Source organism: Bos indicus x Bos taurus, chromosome 10 (assembly GCF_003369695.1).
Source record: "Bos indicus x Bos taurus breed Angus x Brahman F1 hybrid chromosome 10, Bos_hybrid_MaternalHap_v2.0, whole genome shotgun sequence".
Classification (NCBI taxonomy): Eukaryota; Metazoa; Chordata; class Mammalia; order Artiodactyla; family Bovidae; genus Bos; species Bos indicus x Bos taurus.
The window spans coordinates 46,987,244-47,006,956 of NC_040085.1; the positions used below are offsets into that span (position 1 = coordinate 46,987,244).

The following is a 19,713-nucleotide window of genomic DNA, read 5'->3' on the forward strand; positions in this document are numbered from 1 at the left end:
CACTTAAGTCCTTGTTGCTAATACTTTCTCTTATTCTGTGGCTTCTCTTTTCCTTTTCTTGATGGTGTTCTGGAAAGAACACAAGTTTTAAATTTTAATTAAGTTCAATTCATCAATTTTCTTTCATGTTCTATACTTTCTGTATCTTATGAAAAAAATTTTGTCTTGAAGTGATATATTAATCTATATTTTTCCCTTGCAGCTTTATTATTTTAGCTCATATTTATCTCAAATTTACATCTATGAAATAAGGTAGGGCTTCCTTGTGATTCAGTGGTAAAAAAACCGCCTGCAATGCAGGAGATGCGGGTTCAATCCCTGGGTTGGGAAGATCCCCTGGAGAAGGAAATGGCCAGCCCACTGCAGTATTCTTGCCTAGGAAATCTCATGATCAGGGGAGCCTGGCAAGCTACAGTCCATGGTGTTGCAAGAGTTGGACATAATTTAGCAACTAAAACAACAAAAGCAAATGAACTAAGTTAAGAATTGAAGGACTTCCCCCCTCAATATTGATATAGTGTTCCAGCACAATATATTAAAAAAGAGATGTTTCTTTCTTACTGAATTGCTAGAATGCTCTTATCAAACATCATTTTCCATATAGGTATGGGTCTCTTTTTGGACTCTATATTCTGTTCCATGATCTATTTGTCAGTCTTTATAAGAAAACTACACCATCTTGATTACTATTGCTTTACAGGAAGTCTTGGGCTTCCCTTGTGGCTCAGCTGGTAAAGAATCTGCCTGCAATGCGGGAGACCTGGGTTTGATCCCTGGGTCCGGAAGATCCCCTGGAGAAGGGATAGGCTACCCACTCCAGTATTCTGGCCTGGAGAATTCCATGGACTGCATAGTCCATGGGGTCGCAAAGAGTCAGACACGATTGAGCGACTTTCACTTCACAGGAAGTCTTAAAGCCAGGTAAAGTCCTTCCTCCTTTCTTCTTTTCAAAGACTATTCTGGCTCTTATTAATCCTATACTTTTTCGAACCAACTTTTAAATAATCTTGTCAATATCTGACAATAATCTTGTCAATATTATAAAGAGCCTATTGGGAGTCTGACTGGGATTGCATTAAATCTATAGCCCACTGGAACTAAAATCTAAATGATATTGTCTTCCAAATCATAAACACAGTATACTTATTTATTTAGATCTTGTTTGATTTCCATCAGCAATATTTTATAGTTTTTATTGCTGAAGCCTTATAATCTATTAAATTTATCCCTTAGTATTTTATACTTTTTGATGTGACTATAAATAATAGTTTTTTAACTGAAGTATACCTGATTTACAGTGTAACGCCAATCTCTGCTGTGTAACACAGTGACTCAGTTACACACATATACATTCTTTTTTAAATATTCTTTTCCTTTACAGCTTATCACAGGATAATAGTTCCCTGAGCTATACATGAGGACCCTGCTGTTTATCTATTCTAAATGTAACAGTTTACATCTACCAACCCTAAACTGCCAGTCCATGTCTTTCTCCCCGTTTCCTCCCCTTGGCAATCACTATTCTCTTGTGAGTCTTTTCCTGTTTCATAGATAGGTGCATTTGTGTCATATTTTAGATTCTCCATATAAGTGATATCAAATGGTATTTGTCTTTCTCTTTCTGACTTACTTCACTTAGTACGATAATCTTTAGGTGCATCCATGTTGCTGCAAATGGCATTATTTCATTCTTCTTTATGGTTGAGTAGTATTCCATAAATAGCAGGCACTTGCTGCTAATACGGGGGTGCATGTATCTTTCTGAATTATAGCTTGGTCCAAGTATATGCCCACAAGTGGGATTGCTGGATCATATGGTAATCTATTTTTAGTTTTCTGAGGGACCTCCATACTGTTTTCCATAGTTTGCTGTACGACTTACATTCCCACCATGTCCCTTTTCTCCACACCTGATCCAGCATGTTATTTGCAGACTTTTAAATGATGCTCATTCTGACCAGTGTGAGGTGATACTTCACTGAAGCTCTCATTTGCATTCCTCTAATAATTAGTGACGTTGAGCATCTTTTCATGTGCCTAGTGGGCATCTGTAAGTCTTCCCTGGAGAAATGTGTATTATGGTCTTCTGCCCATTTTTCAGTTGGGTTGTTTGTTTTTCTTTCATTGACTTGTAAGAGCTGTTTGTATATTTTGGAGATTAAGCCCTTGTGTGTCAGATCATTTGCAAATATTTTTCTCCCATTCCATAGGTTGTCTTTTCATTTTTTCTTATAGGTTCCTTTGATGTGCAAAAGCTTATAAGTTTGATTAGGTCCCATTTTAAACAATACTGCTTTGATAGTTTCATTTTCTAATTGTTCACTGTTAGTATATAGAAATCTAATTGTTTTTTAGACTGGCTATGTAAGCTGTGACCTAGCTAAAAGTATGTATCAGTTCTAGAAGTTTTCTTGATGATTCTTTATGACTTATGTACACAGACATACCATCTGCCAATTCAGCTGAATTTATTCCTTTCCAATTCTTATCCCTTTTCTTATTACACTCACTAGAATACAAAATCCAGGTAGTAAGAATAGAAATTCTTACCTTGTTCCTAACAGGAAGAAAACATTTAGTCTTTCACCTTTAAGCATGCTGTTACACTTAACAGCTAGAGATCTTTCATACAAGTCTTTTTATCAAACTGAGGAAGCACCTATCTGTGCTTAGTTTCCTGAGAGGTTTTATTATGAATATTTGATTTTGTTGAATACTTTTTCTAATCTTTCAAAATATTTTTCTCCTTAGTTCTGTTAATGTGCTGAACGAAAATGACTGATTTTCAATGTTGATTTTCAACAATTAAGCTACTCTTTCACCACTGGTACATACACCATGTGCATTTTGAGTACCAGGGTGTTGTTCACCTTATAAAATGAGGTGCAAAGTGTTCCCTTGTCATCTATTTTCTAAAACAGTTTGTGTATGATTGGTATTAATTTTCCCCCTCAGCATCTGCAAGAATTCACCAATGAAACTATATGACCCTCAAACTTTTTCTGTAAAAAAATTGAGATGAATTCACTTGCATTAATAGATATTCAGTTCAGTTCAGTTCAGTTGCTCAGTCGTGTCCGACTCTTTGTGACCCCATGAACTGCAGCACGCCAGGCCTCCCTGTCCATCACCAACTCCCAGAGTTCATTCAAACTCATGTCCATCGAGTCGGTGATGCCATACAGTCATCTCATCCTCTGAGGTAGAGCTATTCAAACCCGTGCTTCATCTTGTCCCCTTTCAGTAAGTAATTTTTAAGAAATTTGCTTGTTTCACCTAAGTTTCAAATTCATTAACTTATTCCTAACACTTTCTTATTATTCTTTTAATGTATATATGACCTACAGTGATAATCTGTCTGCCACTTCAGATACTGGTAACTGGCTGTTCTTTCCTCACCTCCCTGTCCCACATTAATTAGTCTAGCTAGCAGTTATTCATTTCATGGATCTTTTCAAATAACCAAATTTTGGCTTCATTAGCTTTTTCTATTATTTGTGTAATATTACACTTTTACTGCTCTTATTTGTACTGCTTTCTCCCTTCTTTTTCTCACTTCAAAGGGCAGAACCTCAGGTCATGCACTGCAATCTTCTTGAATACAAGTATTCAGAGCTATACATTTTCTTCAAGGCACTGCTTTAATTGCATTAACAAATTTTGTTATCTTATTTCATTATAATTTACTTAGGAATACTTTCTAAATTCCCTTCTGATTTCTTTTCAAAATCATGGGTTATTTAGACATGTCCATGTCTAAATGAAACAGCCCGTGTCATTCCAAATATTTGGCATTTTTCTAGGTATCTTACTGACTTCTAATTTAATTCTTTTGTGGTCAGAAAAAATACTTTGTATGATTTTAAGCTTTTTCAATTTATTGACATTGATTTAAAGATCAGCATATGGTTCAATCCTGTCAAGTGTAACATCTACCCTTGAAAGGAATTTATATTAGTCAGTTGTTGGGAACAGAATTTTATAAGTATCAATTAGGTCAAAGTAGTTTACAGTGGTTCATTTAGTTCTATGTCTTTACTAAGTTTCTGTCTAGTTATTCTGTCAACTGCTGAGACAGAGGTATTCAAATCTTCAACTATGATTATGAATCTCTCTCTTTAATTGTACCAATTATTTTTCCCTTCATTTTGAAGCTCTGTTATTAGATGTATACACAGTTTATCATTGTTTCTTTATGTATTGACTCATCATTTTATCATAATCAAATGTGGTATATAATGGGATTGATTATAATGGAAAAAGAAAATGGTAAAGAAACAAATGGTATGGGTAAATTTCTAAATAACTGTTAACTGAGTTTTGAAAGTTAATTGCTATTTTTTCAAGGGTAAATATCTTAACTCTGATGAAAATTAAATCTCTTGGGGAAAAAACACAAGACACTGCCTCTTCTAGGCTGAGCACTTTGAATAAATACTTGTTTAAGAGGTATCAATGACAAATAGTCACAATCATAAAAAGAATTTTTCATTTCATGGTAGCAGTTATTAAAATATTATATCAATTGAGTTTTTCTTGACAGTTAATTTTTATTGGAATATAGTTGGATTTACAATCTTGGGTTAGTTTCAGGTATACAGCAAAGTGAATCAGTTATACATATACATATATCCACTCTTTTTTATATTCTTTTCCCATATAGGTCATTATATAGTATTCAGTAGAGTTCCCTATGCTATAGGTCCTTATTAGTTATCTATATATAGTAGTGTGTATATCTCAATCCCAATCTCCCAATTTATTGCCCCCATACCTACTGTTAATAAAGATGTTGGCTTCTATGCTCTATGTTAAATTTAAAAAAAAATTCAATTGCAGAATGATCTATCAATGTTTCCAGTAATACTGCAACATCGGTTTCCTTTTAATGGCTCATCAGTTATGCAATTGCTGTGAAGGTAATATGAGCAGACTCATTTAGCAACATATTATTACATCATCTTTACATGAAGTAAGGCCCATCAGGCACTATTAAATTAGCCTGAATTTTGCAGTATGTCAGCAGCATTTTATGTACATTAATAGCAAAGTTAATGTTCCTTGGGGATTTTGTTGAGAAAAAATGGTTTCAAAGTGGTGTTCAGATATATTTGTGTAATATTTTGTAGCCACTATATTTTCCTCTATTATCATTGTGTGATTAAGATTATTATGTTGCTTGTGAACAGGTAAGACAAAATGGCAGCCAATTGTTTTCATGTATTTTTTTTTTCTTTGACCCATTATAGTAAGTACTGTTTGAAATACAGGGTTTTTTTTTTTTTGAATGGGAGTAATATACTTTTTTAAACTCTTGAATTTCCTGAATTTACTACTTAGGCCTCAAATCAGCTGGTGTGATCCACGGTAACTTCTCCCAGCAACTGTAGCATAGTCAGAGTTAAGTAACAGTAATAAATAGCAAAGCCATTGTTCCATTTACAGTAAGGAAACCTTTTACTTAGAGACCTCCAGTCTTCACTGACGTTGTTTACTCTTGTTGCAGTATTATCTTCTCTGTGCTCAATTTTGGACTTTCTTTTTGGGGCTCAAGCATTGCTTCTGTGAATTCTTCAAAAGCAAATATTTTCCTGATTTGAATATCTATAAAACTTCCTGATACAGCAATATCATTATTTTATATATTCCCATAACCTCCTTCTCTTTTCCATGGGCCAGCCTGATCTCTCCAACATAGGATAATTATTAAACAATGATCTTGTAGTTCCTTTTTTAATACTCCATATATGCTTACACTTGGGGTATACAGAGGAACTGGGGTTCTCAAAGCATAATCCCCAGTTCATGGGAATTAAAATCACCTGAAGCACGTATTAAAAATACAAGTTCTCAGGCCCCTCCTTGACCAAACAAATTAAAATGAGAGGGAAGTAAGAAATTCTACAGTAACAAGCATGAGTTTAGAAGGCCTACCACTTGCTAAATGTATGGCTCTGAGGAAATTACAAAATACCTATGGAGAACACTCAATTTCTATCCTGCAAAAATAGATGCTGTTAAAAGAATTAAACGTGGGAGTTCTCTGGTTACCTAGTGATTAGGCTTTCACTGCCAAGCTGGCCTGGGTTCAATTCCTGGTTGGGGAACTACAGAAAAAAACAGAGGGGCATTAAATGTGTAATTCAATGCCTGGCTCAGTTAGTGCTCAGTAAATGATAACAATTGTTATTAGAATGCTATGCATCTAGGTTTAAATAATTGTTTTGATATGAGAATTAAATCTGGTATAACATATTTATCATTGGTAAAAAGTTAAGATTCATTTTTGCAAAATTGGAGAATTACATAAATGGAGCTAACCATTGATTCTAACTAAATAGTGATACCTTTGGTAAGGGAGTATAAAAAAAACTAAGTGAAAACTCATTAATATAAGCATTAACAATAATTTAATAGTTGTAGTTTCAAAGAGCTTACAATAGTTTTTATTTTCAAGTTTATAAGTAGTGTTAACATTAGACAAATGGTTCTCAATTTTCTTGGTCTCTTAAAAATAATATTAAGGACTCAGAATAGCTGTTTTTGGTGGGTTATATGAATTGAAAACATTTTAAAAGGTACATTCATTTTGCAAAATATTTTCATTTTCAGTTTAGCCTTCTGAGACTTACATACATGGGGAAAAAATCACTAATTCTGTTTTCCAAATGAAGAAGTCAACACAGAGAGTGTACTTAAGGTTAAGTGACTTGTCTTAGAACCACAGGTCAGTAACTCAGATATGAGATCTGAACACAGGTATTCTGATTCTGAATGGCACAACTATGGGATAGTTACTAAATGAAGTAGTATCAGGAAGATCTCCTGGAGAAGGGAATGACAAACCACTCCAGTATTCTTGCCTGGAGAATTACATGGACAGAGGAGCCTGGCGGGCTACAAACCATGGGTCTCAAAGAGTTGGACACAGCGGAACGATTTAACACTTTCACTTTACTTTTCATTTTCCCTGTGACAGTTAAGTGCCCATGTCTAAAGTTAAGGTGGGTCTTATGAAAGGCATGCAGACAGCAGAAAACACTTAAATGTATTCTGCCTTTCCTTTGTATGCTTTTTGGCTTGATTCTGATGGGAATCTGCAGGCAAACTGTATATTTAGGATTCTCAGTGTAAAGATGTGGGGGAAAAAGCAGAGGAAATGGCCATTAGTAGAAATGCAACATGCTAAGGAATATGAAGAATTGAAAGAACATTTCCAAGTCAAAGAGACCGGAGGAAACTCAAAATGGTTTCACTGCAGATTTGCAAGGAGGTCTTTTCAAGAAATTGTCCTCAGCAGGAAATCCTTTGTGTCTTGTCACTTTAGCAAAGCTATATTATAACTAGCAGAGCTATATTATAACTACCTTTAAACCAGGCACCTGTCATGCTCTGCTTATCTTTGGCCCAAGCAGTTTTCAAATCTTTTGATCTTTTTTTTTTTTTATTTTTAAACTTTACATAATTGTATTAGTTTTAGTTTTGCCAAATATCAAAATGAATCCGCCACAGGTATACATGTGTTGATCATAAAATACCTTGCCTCACCTGCTGGTTCTTTCCATAGATCAATGATGATGAAGAATAAGTAACAGATGACCATGAGACCTCCTCCCTAGCTTCCCCTTTAGTAATCTCATGGACAAACTCTATGAACAAACTTGTGAACAGGATAACATCTAAGGTACTTCCCTAGGAGTACAGTGGTTAAGATTCCATGCTCCCATTGCAGGGGGCAGGTGTTTGACTCCTGGTCAGGGAATTAATATCTCACATGATGTCCTGTGACCAAAAAAAAGACTGCCTCTAAAGAAAGATCACAAGAAGTCAACAAAACTACATGCAGTGGAGAATGGCAATGACTCTGATTCCTCATCTCAATGATTAACTGAAATTAATTCCCCCCTTCTTCCCCCTTTATAAACCATCATGGTCGAACAGCATCTTCAGAATTGGTTTTGGCAGGGGGATTCAAGTCTGCCTTCTCCCCAGATTGTCAACTTTCTGATCAAAAGCAACTTTCCTTTCTACCAAAACCTGCTCCTCAGGTATTGATTTTCAAGTAGAAAACAGCTGGACCTGAGTTTAGTAAAAGATTATGATGAAAATACTTCCAACATTAGTAAGTTTAACACAAGACAGTCAAGCCTCACGGAGCAATTTCATGTTCTTCTTGTAGTTTACCAGCAACACTGTTCTTTTTATGAGGAAATAAACAGACATCATCTTCAGAAATCAGCATTTTGGAAGATGGTAGGAAGGTAACTGGTACTTTGCCTCCAGTTAAAATGGAGGTGAGTTATGAAATTCTTTTGACGATAGAGAAATACAGTTTGGTGAACCATGGAATGGAAACCATTTCAAACAGAGGAGCAGAAAGAAAATGTTTAATTACTAAAACCCCACTACATTTAGTCACAAATTAAATGCATAAAAAGGGTGAAATAAACTGGATGAATTTCCACCTCATCTGTTAACGTCTTTATTTACATGTTAAGAAATTATCTCACTGATTTTGTATTTATTAACTTACTTGACAGCCTGGTAATCCAGTATCTCTGCTGTACAGGGAAAATGAGCCTCTCTCTGACGTTTTTCCTGTAAAACAAAGAAAGTAACTTTATATAGAAATCTTTAATGACTGACACACAATCAATTCAACTTCTAGACCATTTATGAGAACAAATGATAAACAAGAATATAAAATCCAATAAACAAAATCTGAATAGCTTACTGCTGTTTCAGTCATGTGACAAAATGAAAAAAAAAATTCAAAAGAATGGATTGCTTCAGACTCAACATCTTCCCCATCTCTCTCCAAAATTAAAACATTATCGATATAGTGCACATCTTACCCCAGACTCAAAGGTAACCACTACCATAAAACTGGTATATGATTCCCATGTATATTTTGAATCTATTAGCATATATTTATGTATTCAAACAATACACATTACTATCTGTGTTTAATACATTTAAACAGGTGGGATTACATGGTATATAACCTGAGATATACATTAAAGATAAGACATCTAGTTCACTCATTTTTGCTGCTATAAATGTCCCAATATACAAATAAAAAGGACAGTTGATCTATTTTCCTACTGAAAAACAGAAAAACAGTTTCTACTTTTTCTGTTGTTACCATGAAGACTGCTTAAACAAATATCCTTGTACATATTGTACACATACAGAAGAGTTTCTCAGGATAGACACAAAGAAGTGGAACTGCTGGATTAAAGGATGAACACATTCAACTATGCATTACCTTTCTCTGAAGTTTTCATGCAGATGTATACCCTTCCCAGAAAAGAATTAGAATTCTGTTGGGATTATATCTGCAGTTCCAAAGCTGATGGCCAAGTGTCAGGAATAGTATAGGCCAGCACTAGAGGGAGAGCAGATGTCTCAAAGTGCTGACAACTGACAGCAGTGCTAATTTGCTTTTTAATACACAGGAGCTTAGTAGGTTTAGTAAAGTGAATTTTCAATTAGTGTATAGTTTTAAACTAAACGGTCTCTCACAAATAGACACATTGCTTAAAAAGATTTCTGCAAGGATCACAATTTGATGTTAATATAAAAAATGGCAATACAAATAAACAATGATAATGGAAGAGCTAATTCTTTTTCTCTGTTTCAAGTATAAAAAAAATTAAATCTGACAAGTTACCCGAAATATTTAAAGTTACTGAGGCTATATGAACTTCACCATAACTGTGCACTACACAATGAGATATTGGCTCGTGATTATATAAAACTATAGTTTATTAATTAAATAAAACTCCACACATAGTTGACATGCTCAAAATTGTTTACTGATATGGTACACAATTTTTAAAAAACTTAAGAGATGCATGTATTAATATTTGATCATTTTCACTGATGTATGCATGCTACTGACATACTCAACTGGCCAACTGATACAGAAATCTTAGAACTCTGAACTTGGCATCTACTGAACCTTTAGATACACAAAACAATTCTTGTAATAACAAAGCAAGTTATTAGAAAATACTTTAATAATTAAGGATATAATTTCTGAGCCCACTAGAATATGTCTTAAGAAGCACTTACTGTTTACTACTGATGAAGTACCTATTACAGGCCAACACATAAAAATTACATGATTTATGAAAACAGGTTAATTAATGTGGTTTATTTGCCTCATTCTCACCACCAAGTAATACGCTCTATATAAAGAATTTTAATTGGCAAAATATATGAAATTAAAGATGAAAACATCTGTAACTCTTTAAATATATCCTTTACAAGTAAGACTACTCATGTAAGTCAAAATAATATCTTACAGTTTTGGATTCTACATTTCAGCTCTTGAAACCTGCTTCATGAAATTCTTAAAGGATTATATATTTTCAAGTCTGACACACACCCTTCCCTGTTGAACCAAGATGATGTCATATACCTAGCAGGACAGAACTGGGAGACAGTAACATTTTAAACCAATACCATAAAGTTTTTTTTTTTTTAAAAAACAAGTTCCAATGACTTGTCATTCATGACAATACACTATCAACTTATTATTAGTTGAAATAGTCACTAAGTCCTTTTTACCTTGCAAATTCTTCCTTATACATTATTTTAAACAGTAAGGACTTAAAACTAAATAACTGTTATACTTTCATTCAACTGTACTGCTGCTGCTGCGTCGCTTCCGTCGTGTTCGACTCTGTGCGACCCCATAGATGGCAGCCCCCCAGGCTCCCCCGTCCCTGGGATTCTCCAGGCAAGAACACTGGAGTGGGTTGCCATTTCCTTCTCCAATGTATGAAAGTGAAGTCGCTCAGTCGTGTCCAACCCTCAGCGACCCCATGGACTGCAGCCTACCAGGCTCCTCCATCCATGGGATTTTCCAGGCAAGAGTACTGGAGTGGGGTGCCATTGCCTTCTCTGCAACTGTACTAGTAAGGATTTTTTTTTTTTTTAATTGTTGAGGTGGACAAGGAAACAGAATGAGAAATATTAGGTCTTTTTTAAAAATAAAGTACAGATTTCAAATGCAATCTTAATATCTGTGTGGAAGCTACCCATTAGATAAAGACTGTTTAAAAATAATGTCAAGTTTTAAAATTTACTTCCTATACCGATTTAAATTTTTAAACTTCTTCCTTTCACAGAGGAAATTCAAACCAGAAAGAATGAAAGTCATTTAATATTAGCCCATAACTTCAAAGTAAAGTTTCCTCTAAAATGGAAAGTTGAGAGCTTGTTTTTAAAATGACACGTATCCTATTCAAATGAGATTCAAAATATAAATACATTTTAGTTCACCTTTAACTTGTTAAAACTATTTATTTCTTAGGGACTTTAGAAATCTGGGTACTCCTGAAATATAATAACACATATCATGTCTGAGATTTAAAAGACAATAATCTTTAATTCTTACAAAATTACTTTTCATAAGAACACTCTCCAAGAAGTAAAATGAATCCTATGTCTTTTTATTTTATCTTAGATGTCTGATAAAGAACAAAAACTTCTGATTACAATTTAAGAACTACTAGTAACAACATATATCTCATTTCCTTTGAAATACCTATTAAAAATATCACCAAAATTTTACTGAGATATTCTAGTAGAGGGGTTTTATTTACGTGTGGGTATGTATGAACCATGGGCCTCTTTGGTATAACTACTCTTCATTTAAAAAAAAAATAATGCCACTCTTCTCACTGGTTTTATGTTCTTTCTTATACATAGTCTGTTTATTACTTTTTGTTCATTTATTATTTTTAAAATTTATTTATTTTAATTGGAGGCTAATTACAATATTGTAGTGGTTCTGCCATACATTGACATGAATCAGCCATGGGTGTATATGTGATCCCCATCCTGAACCCAGAACTACTCTTCAGAATAATGTTTTTAAAAGTATAACGCATGATATGTACTATTAAAAGTAATCTAATGTTATTAAAATATTAAACAAATGTGCTGCATAGTAATACTTATTATTAACACATTAAGTACAAGATCTAGAAGTAGGCCTATTAACAATGGTAATTTCAAATCACAAATGACAATTTAAGATATCTGCAACAACTATATTATGCTAATGAGAATATCTATCCTATTGGTGACAAAAATCATAAATACTATCAGGTCTCTTTTGCTACCCTCATTCAAGGAAATTCCTCATTAGCACTCCTCATTTAAGGAAATGCTAAATTTCACTTGGAGACTAGGAAAATAACAATTCTTTTTCTGTCCAAGTTCACTGATTTTGCTTCCATTTTGAGAGTCTCTGGACTCACTTTAAGAACCCCAACACTAGTGGAAGAGAAACATATTATTGAAAGATATGCATTTACATATATATTTGTATATTGAGCCCAACACGTATTTCATAAATATTTTGTGTGCAAAAGCTTTTTATTTAGACTTGTATGGTATATTATACATTAATCAGCCTCAGTATTTTCTGACCCCAAACAGAAATGTTCAAGACATGACAGAAGATTTTCAATAATTTGGATAGGATTTATAACTACTGTTTAAGAAAACGCAAATTACTGATTCAAGACATTATTTTACCCAGGTGTTTGTGAAAGATATATAAACTATTAGAAACAGTCATTACCGTAACAAATTTTCTTGGATTAAAAAAAAAATTCTAAGTCATCTTGTTCCCTAGGAGTAACATACATGTTTTAACAGCAAGTTGAAACTCTCCACTGCTTGCCTGAACTCCAGAAACATAAACTAATGTTAATATTAGTCTATAAAGAACTCTTCAAAAGATCGTTTCACCTATATTCTTTTGGCACAGGACATAATCAGCAGTCAAGCTGAGGCTGAGGACAGGCAAGTTTACCTTCCCATTCTTCCCCAACCCAAGCACAAATATGCAGGAGTTGACTAGATAGAAGAATCTGAGTTTGATAAATTCCATCAAACATTTATGGGTTAATCACTCTGAGAGAGAGCCTGTGCCCTTAATAGGTGTCAACAAGCAGAAAAGCTTATAGCCTAACTGGATGAAAAACAAGTTTCACAATTAAGGTCAGGTGTCTTGAGATCCAGATCCAAAACATACTAAGTGGTTCTAGAGGAATGGACAGAGAATTGTCTGGGGCTAACACAATCCATAAGGGCTACTGAACAAGGAAGGAGAGTCATATTCAAACCTGAATGAAGTAATAGACACCATCTGGTAATACTCAGGGCTTCCCTGATTGCTCAGTTGGTAAAGAATCTCCCTGCAATGCAGGAGACCCTGGTTCGATTCCTGGGTTGGGAAGATCCGCTGGAGAAGGGATAGGCTACCCACTACAGTATTGGGCTTCCATTGTGGCTCAGCTGGTAAAGAATTTGCCTGCAATGTGGGAGCTAACTGGAGGAGGGCATGACAACCCACTCCATTATTCTTGCCAGAAAAACCTCATGGACAGAGGAGCCTGGAGGGCTACAGCCCATAGGGTCACAAAGAGTCAGACACAGCTGAAGTGATTCAGCATGCATAGTTACACTAAAAGTAGAGATGAAACCACCCACCCATTTTACAGAAGGATCTTCTGAGCACAGAAGAAGGGTCTTCTGAGCAGATGGCAATATAGCCTTTTAGGCAAGTGACTTTCCAACAAAAGGGGTCTGGGAAATAAGCTGTGTTTTGCCCTACATAAAGCTTAAGCATTGTCAAATTGGTTTCCATTTAGACCCAGATCACGCTATCTGTAGGCTGTGAGAACAATCAGTCTCAGGGATAAAAGTGATATGCACTGATTGAACAAGTCAATCAAATACCGAGTTGAACATGTTTTCTTTACTGAAGGGCTAAAGAATGAAAATCTAGCTAGTCTTGGGAGTTTCTAGTGTGGTGAGAACCAAATATAAACAGAGGACCCCATCTTTCATTGTACAGTCACTGATTTTTTTTTCAAAAGCAATTAAATGCTATTTCCCCCTAATCAGCAAGAGAAAAAAGAAAAAAAGAGTAGAAAGGTACAGACTGAAAACACAAAACGGCAAAGAGACAAGGAAATGTAAAAAGACACAACAAAAGAGAAACAAGGAAATGTGCCTTCCTCTACACCTCTACTGGAATTTAATTATGCCGTAACTACAGTCCAGAATACACTGGCTTTTTTAAAGTCATACTACCTTGTTGGGCACAAATTAGACTTTTAAAAAAAGAAAGCCGAAACACTGTTAAACCAAGCCTTCCTATTCTGTACTTATACAAGTGATTTTTCTAGATGTAAATGCAGGATTTCATTTCCTTTAAAAAGTATTTTAAATTTCATCTTTGATTCATCACATTACCTGAACCTATCTGAATTTATGCTAAGTACTTGGAAGCCCCAGAAAAGAGAGGTAGGAAGAACAAGACCAGAAATTTCTAACGCTAACTCCACTTCAAAATTGAAGGCATGTCCACTCCCAGAGGAGTGGAGGAAAGAGTTGAAATGACAGGAATCCTCTTGGGAGATCATTTATGTTGGTGGAATGCGCCACACCCAATTTTGGGAACCCTGGTTTAAAAGGGTTCAGATTTTCAGCAGGGTAAAAGTAAACTCCAATTTTGGAAACTCCGTGAAGTACAGGTGAATTAAAGGACACCTACGTCATTTCCCAGTAATTGTGAATACTAAATAAGACCACATGATCTTTCCCAGGATCAGAGATTAATTTTTCAGTGAGACTTCAGAGGTTACCTACTCCAACTCCTGCCCAAAGCAGTACTACTTTGAACATAAAAAGTGTCATGAAAAAAAGGTCCATGATGATTGCCTTCTATTTTGTATCACTCACAGTTTAAGAATAACACTAAAAAGCCAAAGTGGGGGCTGTTGAAGGATAACACTAAGAAAATAGAATTTCCAACAGTGAAATAAAAACTCTGCAGAAAATAATATGACATTCCAGTTTTTCTTATTTGTAAAGAGATGTGTGGAACAATTAGCTCTTTTGTTGCAAATTTATTAATGCAGAAGACCTAAAAATAGATATTTTTAGCAGTCAAGTTACTACTGGTGAATCACAATGAGTTCATGTTTATTGGACATTTGGGTATTTTACTATAAAACGATCATTCACAATTTTGCTCACTTTTTCCTTACTGCATTGTTTGTCTTACTGATTTGTAGGAGTACACATATTTCATACAAGACATTTTACTGTATCTATATATTTTATGTAGCTTGCCTATTCACTCTCGTAATGGTGTCTTTTGACAAACAGAAATTCTTCATTTTAAAATAGTCCAATCTGTCCATCTTTCCCTATATGATTAACATTCTTTGGTGTGTGCGCTATTTAAGAATCTCTGCTATTCCAAGGTTAGGAATCTGTTTCTCTAAGCTTTCTTTTAAAGGCTTAATCTTTCACACACTTAAATCAGACTTTGTTTTTTTTTTTTTTGTATGCTGCTAAAAGGTCAAGGAACAAGTTTTTTTCTATTGGGATATCCAATCGACTTCAGAACTGTTCTACTGAAAAGATGATCCACACTTTATTCTCCACATCCATCACTGTGGCTGCTGTGTGGAGAATACACTATGAGGGAACAAGTGTGAAAACAGGAAGACCACTTAGAAGACTACTGAAATAAGCCAGATGAAAGCTAGGGATGGCTTTAATTGTTCTGACCCACTGAGGGAGGTACTATTAAATCCCCATTTCACTAATGAGGAAAAATAATTTGCCCGAAGTCAAAGAATTGAAAGATCTACAATGCAGGGTTGTCTGACACCAAATTCTTAACATTCTTTTATACTACCCTACTTTACAGTGGAGGTTTAGGACACAATTCTTATATTCTGATCATATATGCAGACACTTGGCAGATCCCAAATAGATGATTTTTTTTTCTCTTTTGAGCCTTCCAAGCAGCTTCTACCAATCAACTGATTTAGCACTGGATGTGAAATGTATTCCTAATGAAAAGAGGGACCAACAACAAATCATCCCCCAAATGATTGGCAGCAAAGCCCAGCTACTCCCAAGGTTGGCTCTGGATATGAGAACAACGTAGTTATGCTGGTTTCACTCAACTGCTTTTAGTTCTCACAAAGAGCACATGATGATGTTACTCTTGTCTGAAGTGCCTTTTAGAAAAATATTTATTCTTTTCATGTCTTTCTGGGCCTCAGTTTCCTATCTGTAAGAATAAACAAGTTGGACAATATTAGAAATTGCATAAAAACATCCTGCAAGATTGTTCTGTGTGGCCAATGAGGGGATTTGTTTGTGTGTGTATGTTTTAAACAATTTAAAAAATCAATTGCTATGCCAGTCAAGAGAACACACCTTGTGGAACACTCCTGTTTTGGGGGATGTAACTAACTCCCTGAAGTCAGGTCCTTTAGGGAACTGCTCCACCTGCTGTGCTCTAGAATTCAGGGCTGCTTTTGTACTGAGGCCCACTTGCTCCAACACATCTGACAGAGTATGGTGCAAAAAGCAAAACACACTCCTTTCTGGGAGACAGGGCTTTACTCTGTTGACCAACTTGGGCTCATGAACTCTCCAGCTGCTTTGCTGAACCTTCCTTAGAGTACACACTAGTGTAGGACTCTTCCACTTTCTCTTCTTCACTCTCAATGTCTTGAGGTTGCTGTTGGAATTTGCTGACCAGCTATTACATGCAAAGCACTGTGAAAGGTGCTTTACTTACACTGCTGGTAACTTAACTGCTAGCTTTATTTTTCATCTTACTCGATATCCTGTTAATACCAAGGAGTCACTGAATGAAGCTGTGAGATATGACAGTAAATTTTCAGGATCTCTCAAATCTACAGGTTTCTAGAAACCTGCCCCAGTTGTATGTGCTCTTTTCCTACCAACGCGTGCTGTCTCTTTAGGTATATTTGACTCTGCAACCCTATGGACTGTAGCTTGTCAGGCTCCTCTGTCCATGGGATTCTCCAGGCAAGAATACTGGAATGGGTTGCCATGCCTTCCTCCAGGGGATCTTTCTGACGCAGGAATTGAACCTCTTTATGTCTCTTGCATTGGCAGGCAGGTTTTTTACCACTAGCACCACATGTGAAAGTCACTCGGTCGTGTCCGACTCTTTGCGACCCCATGGACTATACAGTCTATGGAATTTTCCAGGCCAGAATACTGGAGTGGATAGCCATTCCTTTCTCCAGGGGTTCTTCCCAACCCAGGGATCGAACCCAGGTCTCCTGCACTGCAGGCAGATTCTTTACCATCTGAGCCACGGAAAGCCCAATAATATTTTTATGAGCAAACGACCAGAGAAAGAGAGATCATGGAAGATGTAGCTGGTTCAGTATTTATTTCTGCAGCAGTTTAGTGAGTACTTGAAAATTTCCAACAAAGTTTAGTAATTTCAATGAATAGATACTACTCAAGAAATAACTGTTGACTTCACAAGTAACAGCACAAATTACAACAAACAGCTTCCCAATTTGCCTGAAAGCCAATATTATTTCAAGTTCATTCAGGCCTAATGATTTACATTCAAATTCAAAATCTATTAAATAAAAAACTCCATCACCATATCTTATTTTTAAAAAAATCTTTATTTATTTGGCTGTGTTGCGTCTTAGTTGCAGCATGTGGGATCTAGTTCCCTGACCAGGGATCGAACCCAAGCCCCCTGCATCGGGAGCTTGGATTCTTAACCACTGGACTAACAGGGATATCCCTATCACTCTATTTTCAATGAGCAGCATTAGACTATTTTTCTTAAAAGATAAAGGCTTAACCTAGAAAAAGAATTCCTGGATATGTCAAAAATTACCTAGATCAACACTGTCCTTCAGTCACCCAGTTGTGTCCGACTCTTTGTGACCCCATGGACTGCAGCACGCCAGGCCTCCCTGTCCCTCACCATCTTCTGGAGTTTGCCCAAGTTCATGTTCATTGCACTGGTGATGCTGTCCAGCCATCTCATCCTCTGACGCCCTCTTCTCCTTCTGTCCTCAATCTTTCCCAGCATGAGGGACTTTTCCAGTGAGTCATCTATTTGCATCAGATGACCAAAATACTAGAGCTTCAGCCTCAGCACCAGTCCTTTCAGTGAATATTCAGGGTTGATTTCCCTTAAGATTGACTGGTTTGATGATCTTGCTGTCCAAGCGACTTTCAGGAGTCTTCTCCAGCACCACAGTTCAAAGGCATCAATTCTTTGGTCTTCTGCTTTCCTTACATTCCTGCTTTCACAACCGTATATAACCACTGGAAAAACCATAGCTTTGACTATATGGACCTTTCTGTCAGCAGAGTAACGTCTCTGCTTTTAAACACACTGTTTAGGTTTGTCATCGCATCCCCAACAAGAAGCAATCGTCTTCTGATTTCATGGCTGCAATCACCTCCCACAGTGATTTTTGAGGCCAAGAAGAGGAAATCCGTCACTACTTCTACCTTTCCCCCTTCTATTTGCCATGCAGTAATGGGGCCAGATGCTATAATCTTAGTTTTTTTTTTTTAATATTTAGTCTTAACTGACTCTTCCACTTTCCTCCTTCACCCTCATCAAGAGGCTCTTTAGTTCTTCACTTTCTGTCACTATCAACATTATAATGTTTCAAAATATTTCAATAAATACATCATGAGAGCTTTTCTATATTTAGTTTTCAAAGAAACAATATAAAATCCTTACACAGGCAAATCTAAATATCTGGGCACAAATCTGAATTTGGTCACGGTTCTATGAGGAGAATATCTTCCTCCCCCTTGGGTATCTTTGAAAACTCATCAATTACCTAACTCATTTACGTATAGAGACGCTTTTCCTCTCTTCTTGTGGATGAACACTACCAAAACTGTCATTCAATTTGAATCATACTAACCATCTGGAGAAACATAAAATACTGTCCTACAGAATGGGAAAATCTGTAATGCCTTTGGGTATATCTAAGCAGAAACTTAGGAATTCTGACTGCTGGATTCATATCTTGGCTCTTGTTTCTCTCTCACTCAGTGAACTGGCCAAGTTACAAGTCACTGAACATCAACGGCCCCAACTCACTCTTTCAGTAAAGCCAACTCAGTAACATGTACTTCACACAGTCCTGTACAATTTAATTAATGCTTATAAAGTAGTTGGAAATTCTTATCTGAAAGAACCTAGCACAATGCTAAATATTACAATCACAACCTTCATTTTGGAAGCAACCTCTTTAAACTTACAGGAAGAAAAAAAGAGCCTAAAAAGGAACTCTAACAGATTTTTTTAAAAGGGAAGGAAAGAGAGAGAGGTTTTTAACATAAATGCTTGCCTATTTTCTTCACAACAATTTGTTTAAGTATTATTGGCTAACATTTGTGCCAAGCACACTGCTGACTACATTGAAGATATTTAAATATCTAGTGCCAACAAGCACAGCTGCTGGACTCTCTATGCCCTCCTCTTGTTCACTCTGTGCCAAATTACTCACACAGCAATGAATGATGAGGCAGCAGCATAGGAAAATGCCAAGTGTGAGTGAGATTAGTAATAATCCAGAAGATCCCTACAGAGGTCAGTGATTAGCAAGTTCCCAGTCGTAATCACTTTTCTAACCCAGTCTTTATCTTATCATTTTATTCCACCTTAACTCTGCATCAACTTCTAGTGACAGGCATCAAACTATAAGCGTCTTCCCAATTAATCCTGCAGAATTGCTACCGTACTAATAAAGGATCTCATTATCCTTGATAAGAACACACTGTCAGACCTGGGCAATTTGAACAAGCTTTAGAAATGACTTTTTGCAACTAAATCCAAGAGAAAGTAGT

The 19,713-nt window shown here is 35.9% G+C and overlaps 1 protein-coding gene across 7 annotated transcripts in view; it reads right to left on the reverse strand.

Annotated features, from left to right (window-relative positions):
- TCF12 (transcription factor 12) overlaps window positions 1-19,713 on the reverse strand; it is a 393,213-nt gene that overhangs the window by 111,319 nt on the left and 262,181 nt on the right. For 6 of the 7 annotated variants that reach the window (XM_027553905.1, XM_027553908.1, XM_027553909.1 and 3 more), the window contains one exon: window positions 8,534-8,598. In XM_027553905.1, coding sequence (XP_027409706.1) covers window positions 8,534-8,598 — 65 coding nt within the window. Of the gene's footprint in view, window positions 1-8,533; window positions 8,599-11,048; window positions 11,053-19,713 lie in introns of those variants that run through there. The other variant, XM_027553910.1, reaches the window with a different exon arrangement.